Source organism: Plodia interpunctella, chromosome 30 (genome assembly GCF_027563975.2).
Source record: "Plodia interpunctella isolate USDA-ARS_2022_Savannah chromosome 30, ilPloInte3.2, whole genome shotgun sequence".
Lineage (NCBI taxonomy): Eukaryota > Metazoa > Arthropoda > Insecta > Lepidoptera > Pyralidae > Plodia > Plodia interpunctella.
The window spans coordinates 364,418-387,000 of record NC_071323.1 but is presented as its reverse complement, the minus strand read 5'-3'; the positions used below and the strand labels follow the sequence as shown (position 1 = coordinate 387,000).

At 36.6% G+C, this 22,583-nt stretch overlaps 1 protein-coding gene across 4 annotated transcripts in view; it reads right to left on the bottom strand.

Moving 5' to 3' along the window:
- LOC128682636 (uncharacterized protein) overlaps positions 1 to 22,583 on the bottom strand; it is a 34,187-nt gene that overhangs the window by 7,059 nt on the left and 4,545 nt on the right. For 2 of the 4 annotated variants that reach the window (XM_053767513.2, XM_053767510.2), the window contains exons 3-7: positions 5,671 to 5,750; positions 4,425 to 4,562; positions 3,564 to 4,110; positions 1,793 to 1,920; positions 468 to 716 (exon numbers count right to left, since the gene is read on the bottom strand). In XM_053767513.2, the coding sequence (XP_053623488.1) occupies positions 468 to 716; positions 1,793 to 1,920; positions 3,564 to 4,110; positions 4,425 to 4,562; positions 5,671 to 5,750 (1,142 nt within the window). The remainder of the gene's footprint in view (positions 1 to 467; positions 717 to 1,792; positions 1,921 to 3,563; positions 4,111 to 4,424; positions 4,563 to 5,670; positions 5,751 to 22,583) is intronic. The other 2 variants (XM_053767512.2, XM_053767511.2) reach the window with 2 other exon arrangements.

Sequence of the window (22,583 nt, the reverse complement as noted above, 5' to 3'; positions counted from 1 at the left end):
CTTGGTCTACGGGAAGTACCCTATAGGTTTTGATTCCCTTGTGAAATCGCAAAATATCGCACAATATGCGTCATAAACGATCATATTTTTTGATCGCGTTAACGTAGAAGGTTGGTTTTTTCCCAACTGAAAGAGACCGTAGACCTGAGTATTTGGTAGAAATTTCAACTTGATACCTTTACGCATTCCTGAGAAAAAGGGTCTTGACAGACGGACAACGAAGTGACCCTAGAAGGATTCCGTTTTTACCTTTTGAGGCACAGAACCGTAAAAAGACAAAAATTCAAATCTTTTCTTTATACAATAATTATAGATCAATATTTACAAATGAAATATTTCGTCCAGCGCGTCTGATCGAGGCGTGGATGGAGGCGTCCAAGAATGCTGGCAGCATTTCCTCGCTGTACAGCGAGAATTTCTCCACGACCACTTGTAATTTATTTGACATAATATGATTTTAAACTCACCATCGCTGTTTGAAGTCATTTTTGCTGTATCTTCACCAATCTCGTGTCCCTTTAACTTATTGTCTTCTATATTATCATTCGACTCGAATATTTCACCACCATATTTTATTTTTTGCTCCCTGTTCTTATTATAATGATTGTCTACTTCCTCATTGTCTATGCCTTGTTTGATATCTACTTGTGGATTGTTATTGGCTTCTGTATTGTCATTTATCGCTTCATTCTGCATTTTGAGGTAGGCTTCATAAGCTGAAATGATAAAAATATATTGTAAAAATGGTAAGCCCTTCTGGCATGATAACCAACACTGTTTGAATGAGTTTCTTTCGGCATTTCTTCTCAGCGGTGGTCGTTCCGAAAAGTTTGTAGCTTCGGTAAATATCATTTAATTTGGAATATGACGTGAAAAAGTGCCTGTGAAGGCCTAATTTCTGAATAAAAATGATTTGATTTTGATTTTGAAAAACATTTTATAACATTTTAAAATTATTTCACGTTAAATTTTTTTGTGTGTGATTGATTTGTATGATTTATCCGAGTATATATTTATTTATTTATATATTTTCTGGGAATTGTAATATTATTATCCATACTAATACCATTTTGTAACATATTTAATGTACCTTTTGTAATATTAAAATTTTGTTAATTTTCTGTTATGCATATTTGTGTGCTATGAATAAATTTATTTCAATTTCTAATATTACAAATGCGAAAGGCTGTCTGTCTGTTCCGCTTTCACGGCTAAACCGCTGGACCAATTCTGATGAAATTTGGTATACATGTAGTAGTTAAATATCCCCGTTCAAATATAGGATACTTTTTTCCAAAAATCAACCCCAAATGAAATATTATGGGGGGTGAAAGTTTGTATGAAAATCGCCTGTTCCGCTTTCGCAAAGAAATCCACGCAGGCGAAGCCGCGGACAAGAGCTAGTCGTATAAGTATATAGTGTATTTCGGTGGTGGTTTAATGGTTAAGTAAGACTGTCTGTGGATCGAGAGGTCCCAGGTTCGAATCCTACTCGTGCCACATGAGTTTGTATACAAATCTGACTCATGTATAGTAGTTTTCATCGACCACCACTTGCTTCCGGTGAAGGAAAAACATCGTGAGGAAACCTGCATACCGGTTGATTATCAACTTGCGGTGTGAAATGGAGAAGGCATATATATATATGTCTAAACATGATAAATACAAACATTTGAGTTTTAATTTCGTTTCATGATCGATTCCGCTACATAACGCTACTGTCTCGTGTTGCTTGGCTTTTGTGCTTAGTGGTTTCCGAAATGGCATTAATGGCCTATCCTTATCCACTAACCTTCACAATAGATCTGCTTCACGAATAGCCCGCCCTTGGAGTGCCCCACCCAGATGATGGGCCTCTGCCCCACGCCCAGAGCCAGGAGCTGGCGGGTCATCTGTTCCGCTCGCTCGTGGAGACGAAGTCTGTAATGAAAATTTATTGATAAAATCATTTTAGGCACAGCAATATACTTAGTCTGGCCATAAATTCTGTTACAATTGAACAGAAACAAAATATTATATATATTTTTTTTCTTTTTTACAATATTTACGGCTAGACTGGGTAAAATAAATTAATAAAACCCTGCGTAGAAGAAACCACTGAAGGAAATCATAGTTAGGTATTGCATTTGAATTTGAAATCAATAATGTCAATTATTGACATGACAGAGATTCATTGCCACTGAACCGAGAGGTCCCGGGTTCGATCCCCGGTTTAGTTAGCATCCCATAACACAAGTCTCGAACTTACTTTGGGGCTAGCTCAATCTGTGTGATTTGTCCTAATATAAAAAAAATAAAATAAAATAAAAAAAAATAAAAATTTGATACTTGATCTCATATACACTTACACGAACTAAAAATTCCATTCCTACATACCTTTCGTACATATCCTACATACCTTTTGGATTTCATCAAAATTAAACCAATGGTTCGAAAGTTATCGCGTTACAAATAAACAAACATTTACTTACTTGTATGATAAGATCTTTTTTTTTTTGTTACTTACATTATTTTGTGTTGTGGTGTTTAATTTTTGACAGTAAATGTTCATTCATGAACAAATTACTAATTTCGTCCTGAGCCACTAAGCTAAATTTCGTCAAAATCGGCCCAGCGGTTTAACCGCGATAGCACGACGGACTAACCGACAGACTTTCGCATTTATAATAAATAAATAAAAATATATTAGGACAAATCAGACAGATTGAGCTAGCCCCAAAGTAAGTTCGAGACTTGTGTTATGGGATACTACCTATGGGAACTTTACCACTGCGCCACCGAGGTCGTCAAAATCGTAATAACAATATGAAACTTAATGCTACACAATTTTTTTTCTATTAATTTTACTGTTGTCCATGTCCAGGTGGCTCTCGCTCGCTGTATAAGGAAAAGTAAAACTTGAAATAGCGCCATCTATTTGACGACCTCGGTGGCGCAGTGGTAAAGTTCTTGCCACTGAAGCTAGAGGTCCCGGGTTCGATCCCCGGTCGGGTCATGATGGAAAATGATATTTTTCTGATTGGCCCGGGTCTTGGAAGTTTATCAATATATGTATTTGTTATAAAATATAGTATCGTTGAGTTAGTATCCCGTAACATAAGTCTCGAACTTACTTTGGGGCTATCGCAATCTGTGTGATTTGTTCTAATAATATTTATTTATTTTATTATTATTATTATTGGCTAATACTAATTATTAATTACACACTTCTTAAGCGGATAGTTTCCCGCGTAATTTGTCGCCTATATAAATATACAGCCAATATTTTCATTAAGTGTAAATTAATCTAAACTAACAAACAAATGTAGCAAAGTAAGTTTTTTTTACTAAAATTACATTTTTACCACAAACTTTTATTGTCGTCAGAGAGATCTTGTGGTATTTAACGGCTGACAAAAAACTCATGGCCGTGCTATAAACTGTTGAGGAGTTCCCTCGTTGGGAGCCGATCCTGGGTGCACCATCAGGTCATGCGTATCATAATAATGCATTGACAAGCAAACATAGGGACCTGATGAAAGTAAATAAATAATAATGAAAAAATAAAATAAAAATATGCTCACCTTTTGTATCCCTTCACCCACAATGGTCGCCATAAATGCGGGTCGCTTGTGTAATTCACAGATATAACCCTCGCCTCGGGATAATCCAGTTTTATCCAGTCTCTGGGCCAACACGTAGAATAGCATTTATCACAGACACAACCACAGCCCACCTCACAACTCCCTTCTTTTGTCTTACATTCACAATCATTTAAATCTACCTTAGTAATATTCTTATCTTTAAAATTATCGTCACAATTTTTACATTCCTTCTTAAATAGATCTCTAACGAAATTTGCCTGCAACTCATAATTGTCCACAATGTCCACTTGGTCCATTAAACCAAATTTTTCCGTGACAAATGCCTCATCGTCGGTTATTTTGACATTTCGGCAAACGTCAAATGTTTCGGCGCCAATTTTGCTCTCGATATGGTTGGATTTGTTGCGGAATTCGGTTTCTTTCTCGCATTTGCAAGTGTTCGAAGGGTCTACGAGTGGTATTTTGTCTGGTTTAATCTTGTATTTCGGCCGCCAGTCGCCCTGTCGCCATGTGTTTTCGAGAGAACCTGTAAAATTAAATAAGTTTTTTTACGAAAATGACATGTCTCACATAAGTTTCTCACATCACTTTTAAATTTCATAGCTCAACCCTATGTCCTTCTCCGCACTTCAAACTATATGTATGCAAAATTTCAAGAAGATTGGTTGAGTAGATGGAGCGTGAAGAGGTAACAAAGGAACAGACAAACAAAACTTTCGCATTTATAATATTAGTTAGGATAGTTACAACTAGCTTCTGCCCACGCCCCGCATAGAATTTCAAGAAGTGGGCCCTCAGACCACACGCACATCAATTAGTTAGGGTATCAACGACACTCACCGTAAAGGCCGTGCACGAAAATCACGTCTAGTGTGTGCACGTCGGGCGTGTGCAGCTCCACGCAGTGCACGCGCGGCTCCGGGTCCAGGTGCGCCGTGCTGGCCGCGCGTCGCGCCGGCCGCCGCGCTGCCGGGAGGACTTGATCAATACGAATTCACATTTATTTATGTGATGTATAAGTAGGTTGGTGGACAGCCACCACATTTAAAGGTTGTATTCCAATATGTTATACAGGAGGTAATGTTACACATTACCTCCTGTATAACATAGCTGAAACCCACGTAATCTCCCCATTAATATGAACACTTTTCCCCAAGAAACCTTGCCAGGGAAATCAGCAGTTCGGTTACTGTATAATAGATGGCGCTACCAGTGAAAACGATAATGAGCAGTTCGGTTACTGTATAATAGATGGCGCTACCAGTGAAAACGATAATGAGCAGTTCGTTTACTGTATAATAGATGGCGCTACCAGTGAAAACGATAATGAGCAGTTCGGTTACTGTATAATAGATGGCGCTACCAGTGAAAATTATTTTCGATAATATGCCGGCTACACACTCGCAGACAGTGGCATACATTGCTGGTCATTGCGTTAAACTAGTTGTTCGCAACGAACTTAGATCTCGCGAACACACAATATTTGTGCGCCAAGTAGAATTGTAGACCTAGTTCGCTTCGCTCGCTCGGTCAATTATGCTTCCCTAGATAAATGACTGCACTACAAAGTATTGTAGTATATTGGACACAGTTGCCACATATTTCTTTTATTTATGGCTGCCACAATCTATTAAACGTAAAAAGGCGGCCACTAAAGTCAGTTCAGTAAATTGTGACTACATATTGTACAATAGAAAACTATATTACTTTTTAATCAATTCCTTTATATAGCATAGCATAATTTGTCCTCGCTAGATTGTTAAAATTTGCTTTTATTTAAAGGAAATATGTTGATAGATATGATGAACAATTTCAATTAAAAATATGATGGCGCTAGTGTGCGCTTGATTCTTAATGAATGAATGAATGAATGAATGAATTTATAAGTAACAGAGACTCATAATTTGTTAGTACAGTCAACAGCACAACAACCTACCCACATTCATTGCGCGCTTCCGCACCATAAATTAATAATGCAGGATAACTTGATGTGCTGTTGAATATACAATATCATTCTCATTATAATCTGTCTGTGGAAAAATGTCATGGTGGCGCTAGTGTGCTGTGTAGCCTCTTATAAATGTACCAGCTATCGGCGGTGGAGCTGTCAGCAGGCGATGTATCAGGATGTTCGCGGTGCTCCAGAGGCAGGACACACACCACCGCCTGTAATTAATTGATTTATTACTAGTTGTTCGCCACGAGCTTAGACCTCGCGAACACAATACATTTTTATGAGTTTTTACAAAATTGTGAACATTACAAAAACGACTGAATCAATTTTGATGCCCCACGATCTTAAAAATTCTATTGGCATATCCTACATATCTTTTAAATTTCATCAAAATCCCACCAAAGGTTCGAAAGTTATCTCGTTACAAACATACATACAAAAAATTTATTTTTGCCCCAAGTAGAATGATAGATCTCGCTCGCTCAGTCAATTAGTTTACATAGCCTTACCTTGAATTACATATTTCCGTTCACACGACGAGTTTGATTGTCAATCTAGTCAAATTGGCCGTAAAATTGGGTCATGTAGAATGGGTTTTAATATTTTTAACTAACTTTAGCCGGGTTCGCAGCCAATTTTCTAACTTTTCTGTTATAAAATCAAATTAGGAAAACCGTCCGTCCGCTGCGGCTACTGTTATTATGTTTGTGTACTGCATATTGCGCTGTGCTGCCCTACGTCTTTCTTCAACGAGCGCTAACACCAAATGAGTCACTTCCCCTCCCCGCAGGCGAACGCGGGGTATGTTATCCATTCGGTTCGGAAAACATGTTTTTGTTATTTTTCTAACACATATTAGGCCACGCCCCGAATCTGTTAGTAGTTAGCTAAACACGAAAACACGGAGCTGAGGTCCCGGCTTTAGTGATACGTGGTGAGGTTAAAGACTAAATAAAAGACGTGTATTCTGGTACCTACAAATAATTTCAATATATTTTAAATATTATCATTGCATAGTTAAATTATGTCGATTTTCAGTTTAGAAATCGCGCGTTTGACGTATAAATAAATAAGTACCAACACTTCGATATCTCACAACAAATCCTGGTGGATTTTTGCTGAACCCCATCCCCATTTAAATAATAAAGGTTTCATCTTGAAATAGTCAAAAGTCTCCTAGTCTTCACTCCATTTTATTTTTATATTATAAAAGCTTTATACTGTACTATAATAGGTTTTGTGATGTCTTTTTTTTATTTGTCAGTTTTATGCAACAATCTTGTCAAAAATGTTAATCATACTGTGCTCAATTATTTCTTAGGTTTTGAATACTTGAAACATGTATTATATGTGTATGTTTGCACACAAAACAGTTTTACAATGTCATATTGTAAAACTGTTTTGTGTCAATGTCATATTGTAAAACTGTTTTGTGTGCAAACAAATTTCTGTGCTACGTTGGCGATCGATCGAGTTGGGTGGGATACTACCACAGACCATTTAACCTAAACGGTCTGTGGATACTACCTACACCTTTTTTTAAATCAATTTTATTCCATATTGATATTCAAATTCAAATAATTTATTCAGAAATTAGACCTTCACAGGCACTTTTTCTCGTCAATTTTTATATTTATAGTTATTTCTCACAAGCTACAAACTACTGGCATTTCGGAACGACCATTACTGAGAAGAAATGCCGAAAGAAACTCATTTGAACAGTGTTGGTCCCTATCATGCCAGATCGGCTTACCATTATTGTTTCTTACAATGTTTTTTTTTCTAATAATATATAAAATTACAAGAAATTCTGTATTTTCTATAATGTATAAATTCTATTGGCATATCCTATATACATTTCATCAAAATCGTTCGTTCGTTCGTTCATTCGTTCGTTTCGTTACACCGCATTTAGGAAAATAAATAATTTGAATTTCGAAACCAGACAAAAAAATAAAATAAAATAAAAACCAAACGCCAAAAATTACCGATTTCTTTGTTTTCTATTTTAAAATAAAAATATACATAAACAGGTATGTGTTAGATGCTTTTTTTCTTTAATATATGCATTGTTTTTACTTTCTTATAAAAGAGAAAATAAATATAAAAACTCATATTTAAAATTTCATTGTTCTGTCACAGTTGTCGAAGTTTTATGTTTGTAAATAAAAAATTATAATACATATTTAAATACCTACATATTTTTGAGACTAGGTATTACAAGATGCACGTAACACGGGCGTGATGCAGTGGAGTGGAGGTTGTGTCGCAGACCAATATTTACGATCACAAGTACAAATATTTGGTCGCGCTGGGTATCGTATCCAGGATCTCTTTATGAACGGGCGGGACCACGACGCCACGGAGGTCGTAATAGCTACGTAGATCTACAATCCGTTTGAATAGCGTGAATCCCAACTAATATAATAAATACGAAAGTAAGTTTGTTTGTTGCCTCAACCACAAACCAATCGTTTTGGAATTTCGTATAATATATAATTAAGAGTTTGGAGAAGGACATAGGGTACTTTTAATTTCTGTGTATAAAAAATAAACACAAAAAAATACAGTTCCAGTGAGATTTGCGAAAACCCTGTATTCTATTATAGATGGCGCTAAATGCACGTTTTATAACTTTGCAGTAAAACAATAGATGGCGCTGCGTGTATTTTAAATGCGCTCTGGATATTTTATTCCAACTATCACAATCCGATTTTAATGCAAAGAAAAAACTGTTCCCGAGGACATTTAAGTGGGTGAAATCGCGGGTAAATAGCTGGTAGATAATAGACACAAAGGGAAATTTATCATTTGCGTAACATCGCACAAATAGCAGACATGAAAATCGTTTCAGCACCAATAATAGTGTTATTAATAAACTCCTGACACGTTCAAACCCACGACATTCCGCGCAATAAGGATCTTGTGGGTGGCACACGGGTTATAGTTAATAATAACCTATGTTAACTCACCCATTCAGTTATTACTTTATATAAACTAACGTCATCCTGTTATTATCACGGTTACCGTTTGGGTACTAACCCACTATCCTTTGTTTATAAATTTAATTGCTGCTTGCTTACACGCGGCTTTGCTTAAATGTCCTCGGGAACTTTTTTTTTCTTTGTATTAAAATGGAATTGCGATAGTTGAAATAAAATATCCATAGCGCATTTAAAATGCACACAGCGCCATCTAGTGGTTTTATTGCAAAGTTTTTTATTAGCATTTAGCGCCATCTAGAGAATACAGGTTTTTCATGGTTTCCACGGGAATGACAGTTGTTTTCGAGATGAAAGGTAACCTTCTCTGTACTTTTAATTATATATATATATATATATATGAATATGGCCAAGGGTGCTATGTCACAGCTACAGATAATCTGGAAGGACCGTAACATATCGAAGAAGACTAAGATTAACCCAATCAATACCTTGGTATTCTCTATATTTCATCATCGCAAATTCGTACCATCGACTTAATTTTTTGTATGAATGCGATTCATTTTAGGTGCCTAAATTGAACTGAGTTGCATTGGAATCGTTCTGTAAAAGTTGATAGTAGGCCTGGACACTAAAGAAAGCCGTCCGCGTTCGCATTGATGCTTTTGAAATGTGGTGCTGGAGGAAGATGCTGCAGATACCATGAACTGCTTTTCGTACAACAAGTCCATTCTTAAAGAACTCAACATCAAAACCAGGCTTCCTACCACCTGGAACATATGGAGATGTGTCGTGAAGGAAAAGTGACTCCTACGGGGTAGTCACGACCCTCAGCATTGAGGAAAACCGCGCGAGGAGGAGGAGGATATGCGAAATAAGAAGATTGTTGAGTAGTTAACGCAAATAATTGAATGAATAATTTATATGACTCAAGGTAAATTATGTGATAATTTTTTTCTGGTGAAGAAAAACATCGTGAGGAAACCTGCACACTGGAGGACAGTTTAGTTCACTAAAGTTTGAGCAAATAAACGTATTTTTTTTTCTCTCATTCTAGTGTGTTTGCAACTGCCTGCCAATAGATGGCGCGGTAAGTATTCGTAAAAGTCACCTGCTCAAATAACCACAAGAAGTCTTAGAGTTTTTTTTAATAATCCGTAAATTCCACGCGAATGAAGTAGCTTGCGAAGGCTAGTTATATAAACCAATAGCTAAGTCAGAGTTGTCAGGGTCACGAAGCCGTACGAGGCGTGACGGGACGTCACAAGCAGGGTTGTCAACTTTTTTAAATTCGAATACAATATTTTTGGATTATACTTCAATTACTACGATTCAATAATTATTCATGAAGCCAATCTTATTGAAATTTTGCCTTTTCCTTTCGTGATTTCTTAGGTATTATTTTATCTACATGCTCAGTCGACGGTACGGAACAAGTTTTCGTATGGAAGAAACCTTGAAATTGCGGAATAAAAATCATATCTTTCAAATCTGATTTGTCCTACTTCCAGTTGACCTACAGAATTGAAAATTCCCATGTCGTTTCAGTGTCTATGACAATACATTATTATGATAAGCATGACCTGATGGTTCAGCCCGGATCGGCTCCATACGAGTGAACTCCTCAACCGTTTATAGCACGGACATAGGATTTTTGTCAGGCGTTAAATGACATAAGATCTCTCTGACGACAATAGAAGCAAAATCAAACAGGACAAAAATTTCATTTTTGTAAAAAACTTATTTGGTTTGTATTAAGTACTAGATGTTGCCCGGGGCTTCGCTCCTGTGGGAATTTAAAAATATATAGGAACAAATCACACACTAACCCCAAAGTAAGTAGGCAACTTGTGTTATGGGATACTAACTCAACAATACATATATAGGTCATTTTCCATGCTGACCTAACCGGGGCTCGAACCCGGGATCTCCAGTGTAGCAGTCCGGCGTGATTGCCATTAGGCCACGGAGGTCGTCAAATAGGAGCAGGGAGCAGGTCGTTATTCTATATCATTATAGTGGGCAACCCTAGCTTTATTGAATTGGGTATTATTATATATGTGCCTTTGGTACATGAGAGATAAATGTTAGAATGAATTAAAGTACCTACTATTTCATTTCATTCAAGTTATCAACTCTACAAGTTTGACGAGCTCGGTGGCGCAGTGGTAAAGTTCTTGCCACTGAACCCAGAGGTCCCGGGTTCGATCCCCGGTCGGGTCATGATGGAAAATGATCTTTTTCTGATTGGCCCGGGTCTTGGATGTTTATCTATATATGTATATGTTATAAAAATATAGTATCGTTGAGTTAGTATCCCATAACACAAGACTCGAACTTACTTTGGGGCTAGCTTAATCTGTGCGATTTGTCATAATATATTAAAATATTAAGTGGTCTGAGGGCCCACGTCTTAAAATTCTATGAACATATTATGCTTGGGTTTTAAGAATCATTCGTAAAATGCAATTGGATTTTGTGAAAGCAAAATAAGCGAGTTATGACGTTTTCAGTGTGTTTTCAGTCATATATATATATATATATATATATATATATATATATATATATATATATATATATATATATATATATATATATATATAGTTTTCAGTCATATATATATATATATAAGGGATATCTCTTGTTCTACTAATTGACCTAGCGAGCGAAGCGAGTGAGTAACTTAATTTTTTGTATGTATAAGTAAGTATATAATATAAAGTAATAACTTTCGAACCGTTGGTCTGATTTTGATGAAATTCAAAAGGTATGTAGGATCTGTCAATAGAATTTTTAAGTTCATGAGGCATCAAAATCGGTTAAGTCGCCTTTGGAATATTCACAATTTTGTAAAAATTTATTGTGTTCGCGAGGTCAAAGTTTGCGGCGAACAACTAGTATTATAAATGCGAAAGTTTGTTAGGATTTATGTTTGTCACGCGCACACAATCTACTGGACGGATTGTTACGAAATTTGGTACACGGGTAGAATATAACCTGGAATAACACATAGGGTACTTTTTATCCCGAAATTCTCACGGGAGCGAAGCCGCAAGACGTAGCTACGAGGTGGATAAGTATCAAATAATACGACCCACTCCTGACCTCTCCGGAATAGACTCATTGTTCAATGATCTAGTATCGCAAAATTGATAATAGGTGCGCATGCGCATGATGATGACACTCGAGAACTATGCCTATACTGACGTACTCTATTCACGCACAAAACTCGTTTGTCCATGAAACATATAGTTCTATTAAAATTGGTCATAGTTAAAGCGAAGTTAAGCGAAGCGAACAACCTAAATAAGTTGATGTTAAAACATTATTGGAAATGACATTGTTACCTATGAGCTGTCTAATCTAAGCTATTGTTGTGATTCCGCCCTAGAATAGGACCACTCCATATCCTCCTCCCGTGAATGTCATCAAGCGACTAAGGGACACAGCCTAACAAAAATATCATTCCTAATGAGGGTACGTAAATAATGTCATAATGAGGTAAAGACTTATTGTCTTCTATCGGAGCGCTTCGGTTTTAACATGCTTGTGGAGCCCACAAACAGTTTGAGTAGAAACAACGTGACGCGACACGCGCTCTGTTCAGCGCCGCGCGAGTTGTGCCGTGATGCGAATTACGTGTGCGCAGTATCAATATTGTACTATAAATATATGTGAATATTGTAAAATTCTACTTCCATTCTTTTCATTGGCATATAATTTCGAGTAGTCTAATCACACTACATGCTTTTATTAGGTCGTTCTAAGGTAACTAATTTAACCATCTTCCAAGGATCGCAGCGTCATGAAATTTGTCAGCTGTATGTAGTACTGATGACAATACAATAATATGGCGCTGTCCCACTCATCTGATGATGGAGCCGGGAGATATGAGCTGGAACTTCATGATGGAACATCGTATCATAGCGAAAAGTGTTGTTATGAACTTTGACCACGATTAGGTTTGAAGGTCTGATGATGAAGACGGACAATAGACAAAATAATATTTCGTTATCAAAGACTAAAAAGTTTTTGACTTTTAGCGTGTTTTTAAACTATTAATTTATTATAAATATAAATATATTAGGACAAATCACACAGATTGAGCTAGCCCCAAAGTAAGTTCGAGACTTGTGTTACGGGATACGATATTATATTTTATAACAAATACATATATAGATAAACATCCAAGACCCGGGCCAATCAGAAAAAGATCATTTTCCATCATGACCCGACCGGGAATCGAACCCGGGACCTCTCGGTTCAGAGGCAAGCACTTTACCACTGCGCCACCGAGGTCGTTGTCGTTATAGTTTGAAATCAAAACACGTGTTGTGATAAGTTTCTTAATGTATAATTGACCGAGTGAGTGAAAAGTGTGAGGTCTACAAATCAAATTGGGGCAAAAATACAATTTTGTATGTATGTTTGTAACGCGATAATTTTCGATCCGTTTGTGGTTCGAACTGATTTTGATGAAATTAAAAGGTATGTAAGTAGGATCTGTCAATAGTTAATTTTTAAGTTCGTGGAACAAAGCGACTAAACCGATTTTGTTGTTCCGTACAACAAAATAGGTTATGTCGCTTTTGTAATACTCACAATTTTGTAAAAAAAACTCGTCTAAAATTTATTGTGTTCGCTAGGTCTAAGTTCGCGGCGAACAAGTAGTTTTCAATTAACTTTTGTATCAAAAATGAAATCTAACATTCTAGTTGGGGCAAAAATATTTTTTTTGTAAGTATGTTTGTTTGTTATCGCATTACATGCGATAACTTTCGAACCATTGGTCCGATTTTGATGTAATTTAAAAGGTATTGGATTGGATTTGCCAATAGGTTTTTTAAGTTCGTGGGGGCAGCAAAAACGGTTCAGTCGTTTTTGAAACATTCACAGTTTAAAGTAAAAAAATATATTGTGTTCGGCGAGGTCTAAGCTCGCGGCGAACAACTAGTTACGTTAGTTGGCTTTTTTGAAAACATCGGGGGGAACCACGAGAACTGATGAAGTGAGCGTCGTATAGGTACGTGTGAATCTAGCGCATGGAGTGGTCCAATCGATGTAAATATGAGGAAACCCGAGTAAAGCGATGTTATCTAACACGTGTTGCCGCTAAATATCTCTGTCGACCGCAGTTGGTAACACTAAACGAGGTCGCCACTTTGTTGATGTACAGTAACTTGATGATAAGATAGGACAACTGACTGTATTATGTAGTGGGAACTGTATTATATACCTATAACTAGCTGAAGCCCGCGGCTTCTCCCGCGTTAATTTTCCGGGTCGAAAGGTACCTTTTCCATACTTCAAACCACATGTATACAAAATTTCAAGATTAGTTGAGTAGATGGAACGTGAAGAGGTAACAAACAAACTTACTTTCGCATTCTTACAATATGAGTTTAGAATACTCGTATATGTATTAAAACCCGTTGAAATATATTTCACGCAAAATTGTCATGTTTGGTACACGGGTAGAATCCTTAAAGACCTGGAATAACACATAGGGTATCTTTTATCCCGAAATTCCCACGGGAGCGAAGTCCCGGGGCGCAGTTTGTATTATAAATATGAATGTTTGTGAGGATGTTTGTATGTATGTTTAATACTCTTTCACGCAAAATGTACTGAATGGATTCTTATGAAATTTGTTACACGGGTAGAATATAACCTGTAATAACACATAGTTTAGGCTTAATACACATAGGATACTTTTTTCTTATAATTAACTTATAAACTAGCTTTTGCACGCGGCTTCGCCAGTGTGAATTTAAAACAAACATTATTTTCATACAAATTTTCACCACCATAATAGTCATTCGGGGGTTGATTTTTGAAAAAAAAAATAGCCTTTGTTTAAACGGGTACCTTTAACTACATGCACATCAAATTTCATCAAAATCGGTCCAGCGGTTTAGCCGTGAAACGGGACTAAACGGACATTTATAATCTTGGTATGGAATGGACAAGTGCTGTATATATTGTTGACACGTGGCAGACTCGCAAGGAAAAACTGATTGTACAGGGTCACTGGTATCTAACGCATAACCTTGCAAAGGCGCATAAGGTACATTAGAGACTAACATCTGTTGTTCTACGACTTTTGTCTAAACGTACACTACACTTAATAAATACAAAAAAAATCCTTTTTTTAGTTTTGGTAACATATACTATAGCGGGGCGAAGAAGTGTGAGATTAAATTAAACGCCGAGTACGGGAACATTAAAATCTGGTAGCTACACATAAGTAAAGTTTCATTCAGGCAAAGATACCTCGCACGCTAACAGAGCGCGCGTCGGCGATACAGCGAGAATACCCGCCGCCGCGCCGGTTCACGTTCATTGGTCTTTTGTCTAAACGTAATAAATACAACATACTTAATTTTTTGAGTTGTAATGTCGTTTTTTTAAAACGTTAACTCTACGTTCGATTCCGCTACATAACGCTACTGTACTGTCTCGTGTCGCTCGGCTATTACATACAGTTAACATGTGTACAATCGCAAATCAGATTGTATTTTATTATATGAAAAAAATACGAATCACGAAAAGTCGTAGAATAAAAGTTGCTTGTTTTGATGTATACCCAAGTTGTCTTTAGGAGGTTTGGCGTTAGATACCAGTAACCCTGTGCACATTTAAAGTAAAATAAGCTAATCAAACAGTTCGCTTTTACGAAATTAATGTGCTCAACTTATATTTGTTATCACAATTGAGTTCACGACCTTCATTTGATTGAATTAAGTATTGAATAGTTTGGAAATACCTCGACCATTTGTTACCGTAGACAGAAGAAGCTATAGACCCCGTCGTATCTTCCATTTCGATCATACAACACGTGCGTATTTTCTTTTATAATACAATAACGGCTCGTTCCGGCTTCGCTCGGTTAAAATCACAATAAATTACACACTTAAACCTTCCACAGGAACCACACTATCTATTGGTGAAAAAAAGCGTGAAAATCCGCGCGAACAGACAGACGCGGCAGGCGATTTTGTTTTATAATATGTATAGGATAACAGTCATTATACATTATAGTTGCTACAACAAATTTTATATACTAGACAAAACATTGCTTGGCTTGTTTGTGAGCATTTTAATGTAAAAAGTTATAATGAATTTTTTTAGTCGAATAAAAATATTTTCTTTCTTTCTTTCATTTTTTTTTACAGCCAAGATAATACCAGACTCAAGGTCATGGATAAGTATTGTCATCCAAACTAAACGTGGATACAAAAAATCAGCTCAATCGGTTGAAGATAAAGATTCCACACGAAAAAATAACTATGAGGATTGAGCACTACCTAAACCTATGTCCTTAAAACATCGTAATTCGCTTATTTGACTTTCAATCTAAATCCAACTTTCACAATTCGTTTGGAATGTTCACTAAATCCCAACCATATTTTCGTAGAATTTCAAGAATTGGGCCCTCAGACCACACACGGGTACATATTTTTAAACAAGTAAATAAATAATAATAATCTTTATATAAACTATATAAATAACTCTTGCGTTACTGAGTGACTGAGTGACTGACAGATAGACAACGCACAGCCGAAACTACTGGGCGTAGAAAGCTGAAATTTGGAGTGTAGGTTCCTAGGGCAGTGTAGGGGAGCACTAAGAAGGGATTTCCTGAAAATCCCGCGGGAAACCGATTTTTACTCACATAAGAAGTTGTGGGGAAGTAATAAATAAAATGTAAGGACAAATTAGACAGATTGAGCTAGCCCCAAAGTAAGTTCGAGACTTGTGTTACGGGATACTAACTCAACGATACTATATTCTATAACAAATACACATACAGATAAACATCCAAGACCTGGGCGAGTTTACAGTGAATTAGGATAGGTTGATGTGCTGTTCACTGTACTCTAATACATACATAGCAAGTTATGTAAAACCTTGAAAAATTTTACTGTTATTAAAACAAATGCCAATCGAATTGGCGCCTTCACCCTGGCAACACACGTTCACGAGTTCCATTATAATTTACGTCGAGGTGACTTATGGCCGCGTTACCATTTGAATAACCAAGGGCAAGTGTCGTTCTTTGTTCTAAAAGTACTTTAATAAAAGAGACTCTGATTTTATATACGTTTATCCAGCGGAACCTTCGCCTGAGAGATTTAAGAACTATATGGTTATATTAGTATCTATTTCTACCTACCATTTTAGGTTAGGTTTAAAGAACTTTATTCTCATAAAGAAATTACATTCCACTTTAAAATGAGATGAGTAGGGTACATTAAAAAATATTTACAGATCACAAATTAATTATATGGTACTGGTCGCGATGTAGTCTAAGTTTTTTCTTAAATACATTTATGCTCATACTTTTATAATATATACTTTCAAATTTCTACCTAAGCTGAATTTATTAAATAATTACAATTATGATTCCGTAAATGCCAGCTGGGCACTTTGTTTCATTAGAGTTTTACAGGTGAGGTCAATAAATCTTTTCACACGTCCCGTCTCACTCTTTCATCGTCCCGCTTCCTACTTTTTCGTCTCCACTTCGCCGGTATCTCTAGTTGTCATATCATTGAGATGTCATCCCTGACGACATCGAGCCAGCACTTCTTGGGTTTGCCTTCTGCCAGGGCCAGGGAGCGGCACAGCCGGACATTTGTTCCCTACGTAATTTGCCGGTCTGCACGAAACTTGGCCGTACCAACGCAGGCGGCACTCCTGCAGAGGAATTTCGACATTGTCAAGTGAGTTTCACCTCGCCTCGAGCAATCACATGGCCAGCGCTAGTGGATCTTTCAAAAAACTCACGTTGGATTCCGCGCGCGGATTCCGAAGTGAGTTTGTCTCACAGAATGCAAATTTGTACGTCATCATTACGTACATATTTGTCAAAATTCCGGAGTGAGTTTAGTGTTCAACTCGCCGACGCACCCGCAAGTGTAAAGCTGGTGCTCGATCGAGTTTTACAGAATGCAAATTAACCATATCCGCGCGGAATCCGACGTAAGTTTTTTGACGTCTCTTACAGAATCGAAACACTGTTCATTTTGCTTCTCAGACTTTATTTCTGGCAAAAAAAAGTTAGCAACCCTAGTACCGGCGCAGGCGCCACTCCTGGAGCTTGTCTTCTATGTCACGGATATAAAGACTACCGCGAATGCACAAGTTCCTCGTTCACGTGTTCCATACAAAGTTAAAATTTTCCACGTCGCTTCAACTTCCACAACAATCCTACTAATATACCTAAATGCGAAAGTTTGCGAGGAAGTGGTATGTATCTTGGTTACTCTTTCACGCAAAATCTACTGGAACGATTGGTTGATTATTTATCAAGGAAATTAATTAGCGGCCAGTAACAACGACATTGTTATTTTGTACCGTTTGACATTTGACTTGGCGGGAAACTTGACATTCTGTAAGTGCAAAATTTAACTGAATTTTATGTACCTACTTACTAGCAATGGATATATTAATGTTCATGTATATATATATATATATATATATATATATATATATATATATATATATATATATATATATATATATATATATATATACACACACACATATATATAAAGATTCCTCTGGAATCGCTCTACGAGTATCTATTAAAAAACGCGCTTCAAAATCCGTTGCGTAGTTTTAAAAATCTACGTATACATAGGGAGGGACAGACAGCAGGAAGCGACTTTATTTTATACAATACCTGTAAGTAAACGTATTTTTATCGCATCTATTAGCAAAATCCAAAGCGGGACTCCTATTTTTATGTCGTCATACGTAGTAGAATCATTCGAATAAATATATTTGTGTGTAGGTAACACGTGTAGTGAGCGTATGAAAATGAATCACGTTGTCAATGAATGACCTGTTGTTTAAAATAAATGTTAAACAACGGCCAAGTTGGGCGTGAATAGCAACGTTTTTCTAAATTACTAGATATTGCCCGAGGCTTCGCTCCCGTAGGAATTTTGACATGATAATGTACCTTTCTAATGGTGAAAGAGTTTTTGAAATCGGCACGGCAGTTTCGGAGATTACCCGTCTCAAATATACAAACTCACAAACGCTTACCTCTTTATAATAATAGTGTAGATTACAGAGATTTATTTGTATTGATCGTCGTACGTGGTATAAATTCTAAAAAGACTCTCGACTTTTTCATTCATAGGTATCCGTGTCTTCAGTTGCACTCTAGGTTATGACGCAATGACCATCCCGGTCATTGCACAGTAAAAAATAAAGATAATAAGTAGGTATACTTAACACTATATTAGGGCTAAACCCCAAAGTGGGGCTACACTTAGGCTACCGTATATAAACATATACAAGTTACAACATATATATATATTTTTTAAATTCGTTTTATAACACGTTGTAGCATACTATACAACAAAGTTCTCTACAGCGTCTGTCTATCTGTCTGCTCGCGATAAACTCAAAAACTAACGCATGGATTTCCGTGCGGTTTTCACCGATAGAAAGAGTGGTTCCTGAGGATGGTTTAGGGTTATATTTTGATATGTTTTTACCCGAATTAAAAAAAAGAATCAAAAAGCTTCGTCATTTTATCCAGAACATGCTTCGTTCAATTCAGTTCAGTTTTTTACATATTCGCGGTACAGTTTTCGAAAAGCTGTATTTTATAGTTAGGAATCTAATACAGCGTGTTACAATCACACGCCATGTCTGTCGTTCTGTCTGTATGAAATCGAATCTTGCAAATTATATTTCATCTATTAAGAAGCTTTAAATGAAACTGGGACTTTATTCAATTAAACTAAATCTACATATAAACTTGTATATAAAACATAATAAATTCAACTTTTTTTTTTAATTTCATGGCTCCATCGTTCGCCAAAACGATGATTTTGCCAACGTCAAGGTTGAGATTTGACACGAAAATTCTTTATAGTCGTATTCCTCATGACTGAGAGTCGTGGTCATTACATGGAATGAAACACACGTAACAACTTTCTTGGCATTATTAATGGAGTGGTTTGCCATTGCCTTCCCCATTTCACACACAAGTTAATATAATCAACAAGTGTGCAGGTTTCCTCACGATGTTTTTCCTTCACCGGAACACGGACACGAAAATTAACAAGAGCAATAGAAAAACATGTCTTGAACTCGTGAATGACAATGCCGCGTGCCGTCGGCCAATCACAGCATGGCATTAGAGCTGTTACTGTAATGTATTGTATTCTTGCGATTTTCGCGCCTAGGGTGAATTCATGAGCGTTTGAACGCGGTGTGTAGCGTTTCATTCGTGTCCAATATTTTTTTTAAAGTATTGTACCAGTACTTTACTTATTTATAAAATAGGATAATTAAATTGATTACTGTGTACGGTACAATTTAATAAACACTAACATCTCGCGGCGGAGTTCGAAACGCTCGTGAAATTCACCCCCTAATTGTAACTGGAGTTGCTATCTCGTCATTTCCCTCTCCTGAACTTGGCGTGTCCTACCGTGCGTCTTCGATTACATCCGAAGAATTCCCCCTCTGGCCCCGAGCCAGGCTCCGGGGCCAACGATCTAAACTCGGGCTGCTTCCAAACACCGAGATTACTTAATGATCAATTATACAGGGTTACTGGTATCAAACGCAAAACCTCCTAAAGACTGCTTGGGCACATAGAACACAAGCAAATTTTATTCTACGACGTGATTCGTAGCTTTTTTCTCATTAAAAAAAAAATAACAATCTGATTTGGGTTCTATACATTAATAATAAAGTAATAGCCAAGTAAATGGGACAATACATTGGAGATCCCGACTTCATTTAATATAATATATAATATATCTTTAAGGTTTTGCGAATATTTCCCTGATATTATTTGGACGGAAGATTTCGCAGGTTGATGGTTTGGTGATAGATTAAATATGCTAACAAAGCACAAGGGAAAAACGTTTTTTTTTTACAGGCATACAAAGTCGCGAGTAATGCCGGACTCTGTCCATTTGCCAGACGTCCCAATTTTGCCGGGACGTCCCGATTTTTGACGCCGGAATTTACTGTCCCGCGCGGGACAGCTCCGTCCCGCTTTTTAGTTATAAAAATACGACAGCCGCATTACTTTTGCACAAACGTTAAATCTATTAATTAATAGTAATTAAAATGTTCAATAAAATTTTGCTAATATAGTTTTTATTTCTATTTAGGTACTTAACTATATTTAATTTGCGCTTTTTATTACGTCCCGCGTTTGACGAAATATTCCCGCTATTTTTTTACTCATTAGGTTTCAAAATGTCGCTTTGCCAAAAAAAAAAATTGGCAACGCTGCCTCTGTCTGTCTGTCTATAATCAATATTATTATATTGCAAGTTATATTTCACCTACTTCAATTTGTCCTACGGAGTTGGCATTATCGATTTTGCTTCAGTTTGCATGAACATGACCTGATCAGTGCACCCAGGATCGGCTCCTAACGAGGGAACTCAACGGTGAAGAAATGACATTTTTTGTAAAACAAACTTGCCACATACATATATCAACATATAATGAGTCATTGTTCTTATGCATACATATATTATGTTATTTATGTATGTCACATCAATGTGACACAGGACAACGCTTGTCCAGGATGTTAGAGTCATGCGTTATTTCTCAGTGTCTCCGTCATTTCGACGTCCGTCGACAGACAAAATTGTATGAAGTTTCGACGTACGTCAACACATATCAGTGCCAAAACCTTGCCAGCCTCCATTCCGTCGCCGAACTTATACACACGCGTAGACAACAATGCGTAGTTAGTGTGAAATCTTTTATTTAACGCAATTAAACTGTTGGAATAAACAAAAATAAATGTGTCTCTCCCTCTATCTGCAGGAGTACATATATTTTTGTTTATTTCTATATATATTTTTATATTATACCCTTTCTTTCTTTCGTTCTTTATATATAAAACAATAAGTCTTTATTACCGAAGTACGAGTTATATAAGTACTTACATCTTCAGAATTTAGTGTATTCCCGGCCCTTGGCTTAACTAAGCGTCATACGTACACACGCATTTCAAAATGAAATAAATAATTAATACATTTAATTTCGTCTTTCATTGCCTTCTCTATAATCCAATAGAAACACCAGGAATGTATGTTGAACCGCTAAAGTTAGCGTACTATTCGACGACAGTGTGGAGCCGGCATAAGATAAACTGGCCACTGAGAAAACTCACTGTTCTCGAATTAAACGTTTTTCACAATGTTGACAGATAACATTCCCGCCGATTGTCATGTCATAGAATGTAAACATGATCTATGCATGTCATGGATTTAGTAAGTACTTTGTTGTACGGAGTACCTATTCATTCCATGATGCATGTAAAATACCACAGAGCTAATAGGTATTTATTAAAGTACTAAATATTGTTGGAGAAGTTTAACTCCATACTCCATGGGACATAAAACACGTAGCACGTCTTTGCGTCCACACGTTCTATCATTTCTCGACGATGCGTACACGACATGTTAAAAAGAAACCATGTGGACGTTAGTGACGTGCCAGTGTTTGTCTGTTTTGTGTTAGACCATCATAATATGTACTTTTGTGTTGTATTGTAATAAATAGAAAATATTTGTATTTTGGCTTTGAATTAAATAACCTCCAAAACCCAAAAAATATATGGTGAAATACATTGGTGAAATTTGGCACAGAGATATACTAAACCTTGTGAAGCAATATAGGCTTCAGCATTTTATTAATAAAGTTTTACACGAGCGAAGAAGCCGCTATAGTCGCTATGTGTACCTTTAACCTGTATTAGTCATCTAATAGGCACATACACGCGTACAATAAAACGTTATCACAAGTACAATCAGCTGAACATTATTACGTACGTTTTGTACATTTAGCTTTTTATTTATATATATATATTTTTAGTGTGACAATTTTCAATAATTTTATTGGAAATACATATTTTATTTTATTTATTTATTCAAATTTTGACATTTTTAATAATGATGTAAATTCGTCCTCCTAATTTTTAATATATGTATAAGATCTATGTTTGTTAATTGACGTCCTTGGAGAAAAGGCTGCGGTGAAGTTTGTTGCGCCGCTTCTTCTTCACCTGCGCTTTGGAAGCCGGCAGTAGACTTAGTTTAAGTA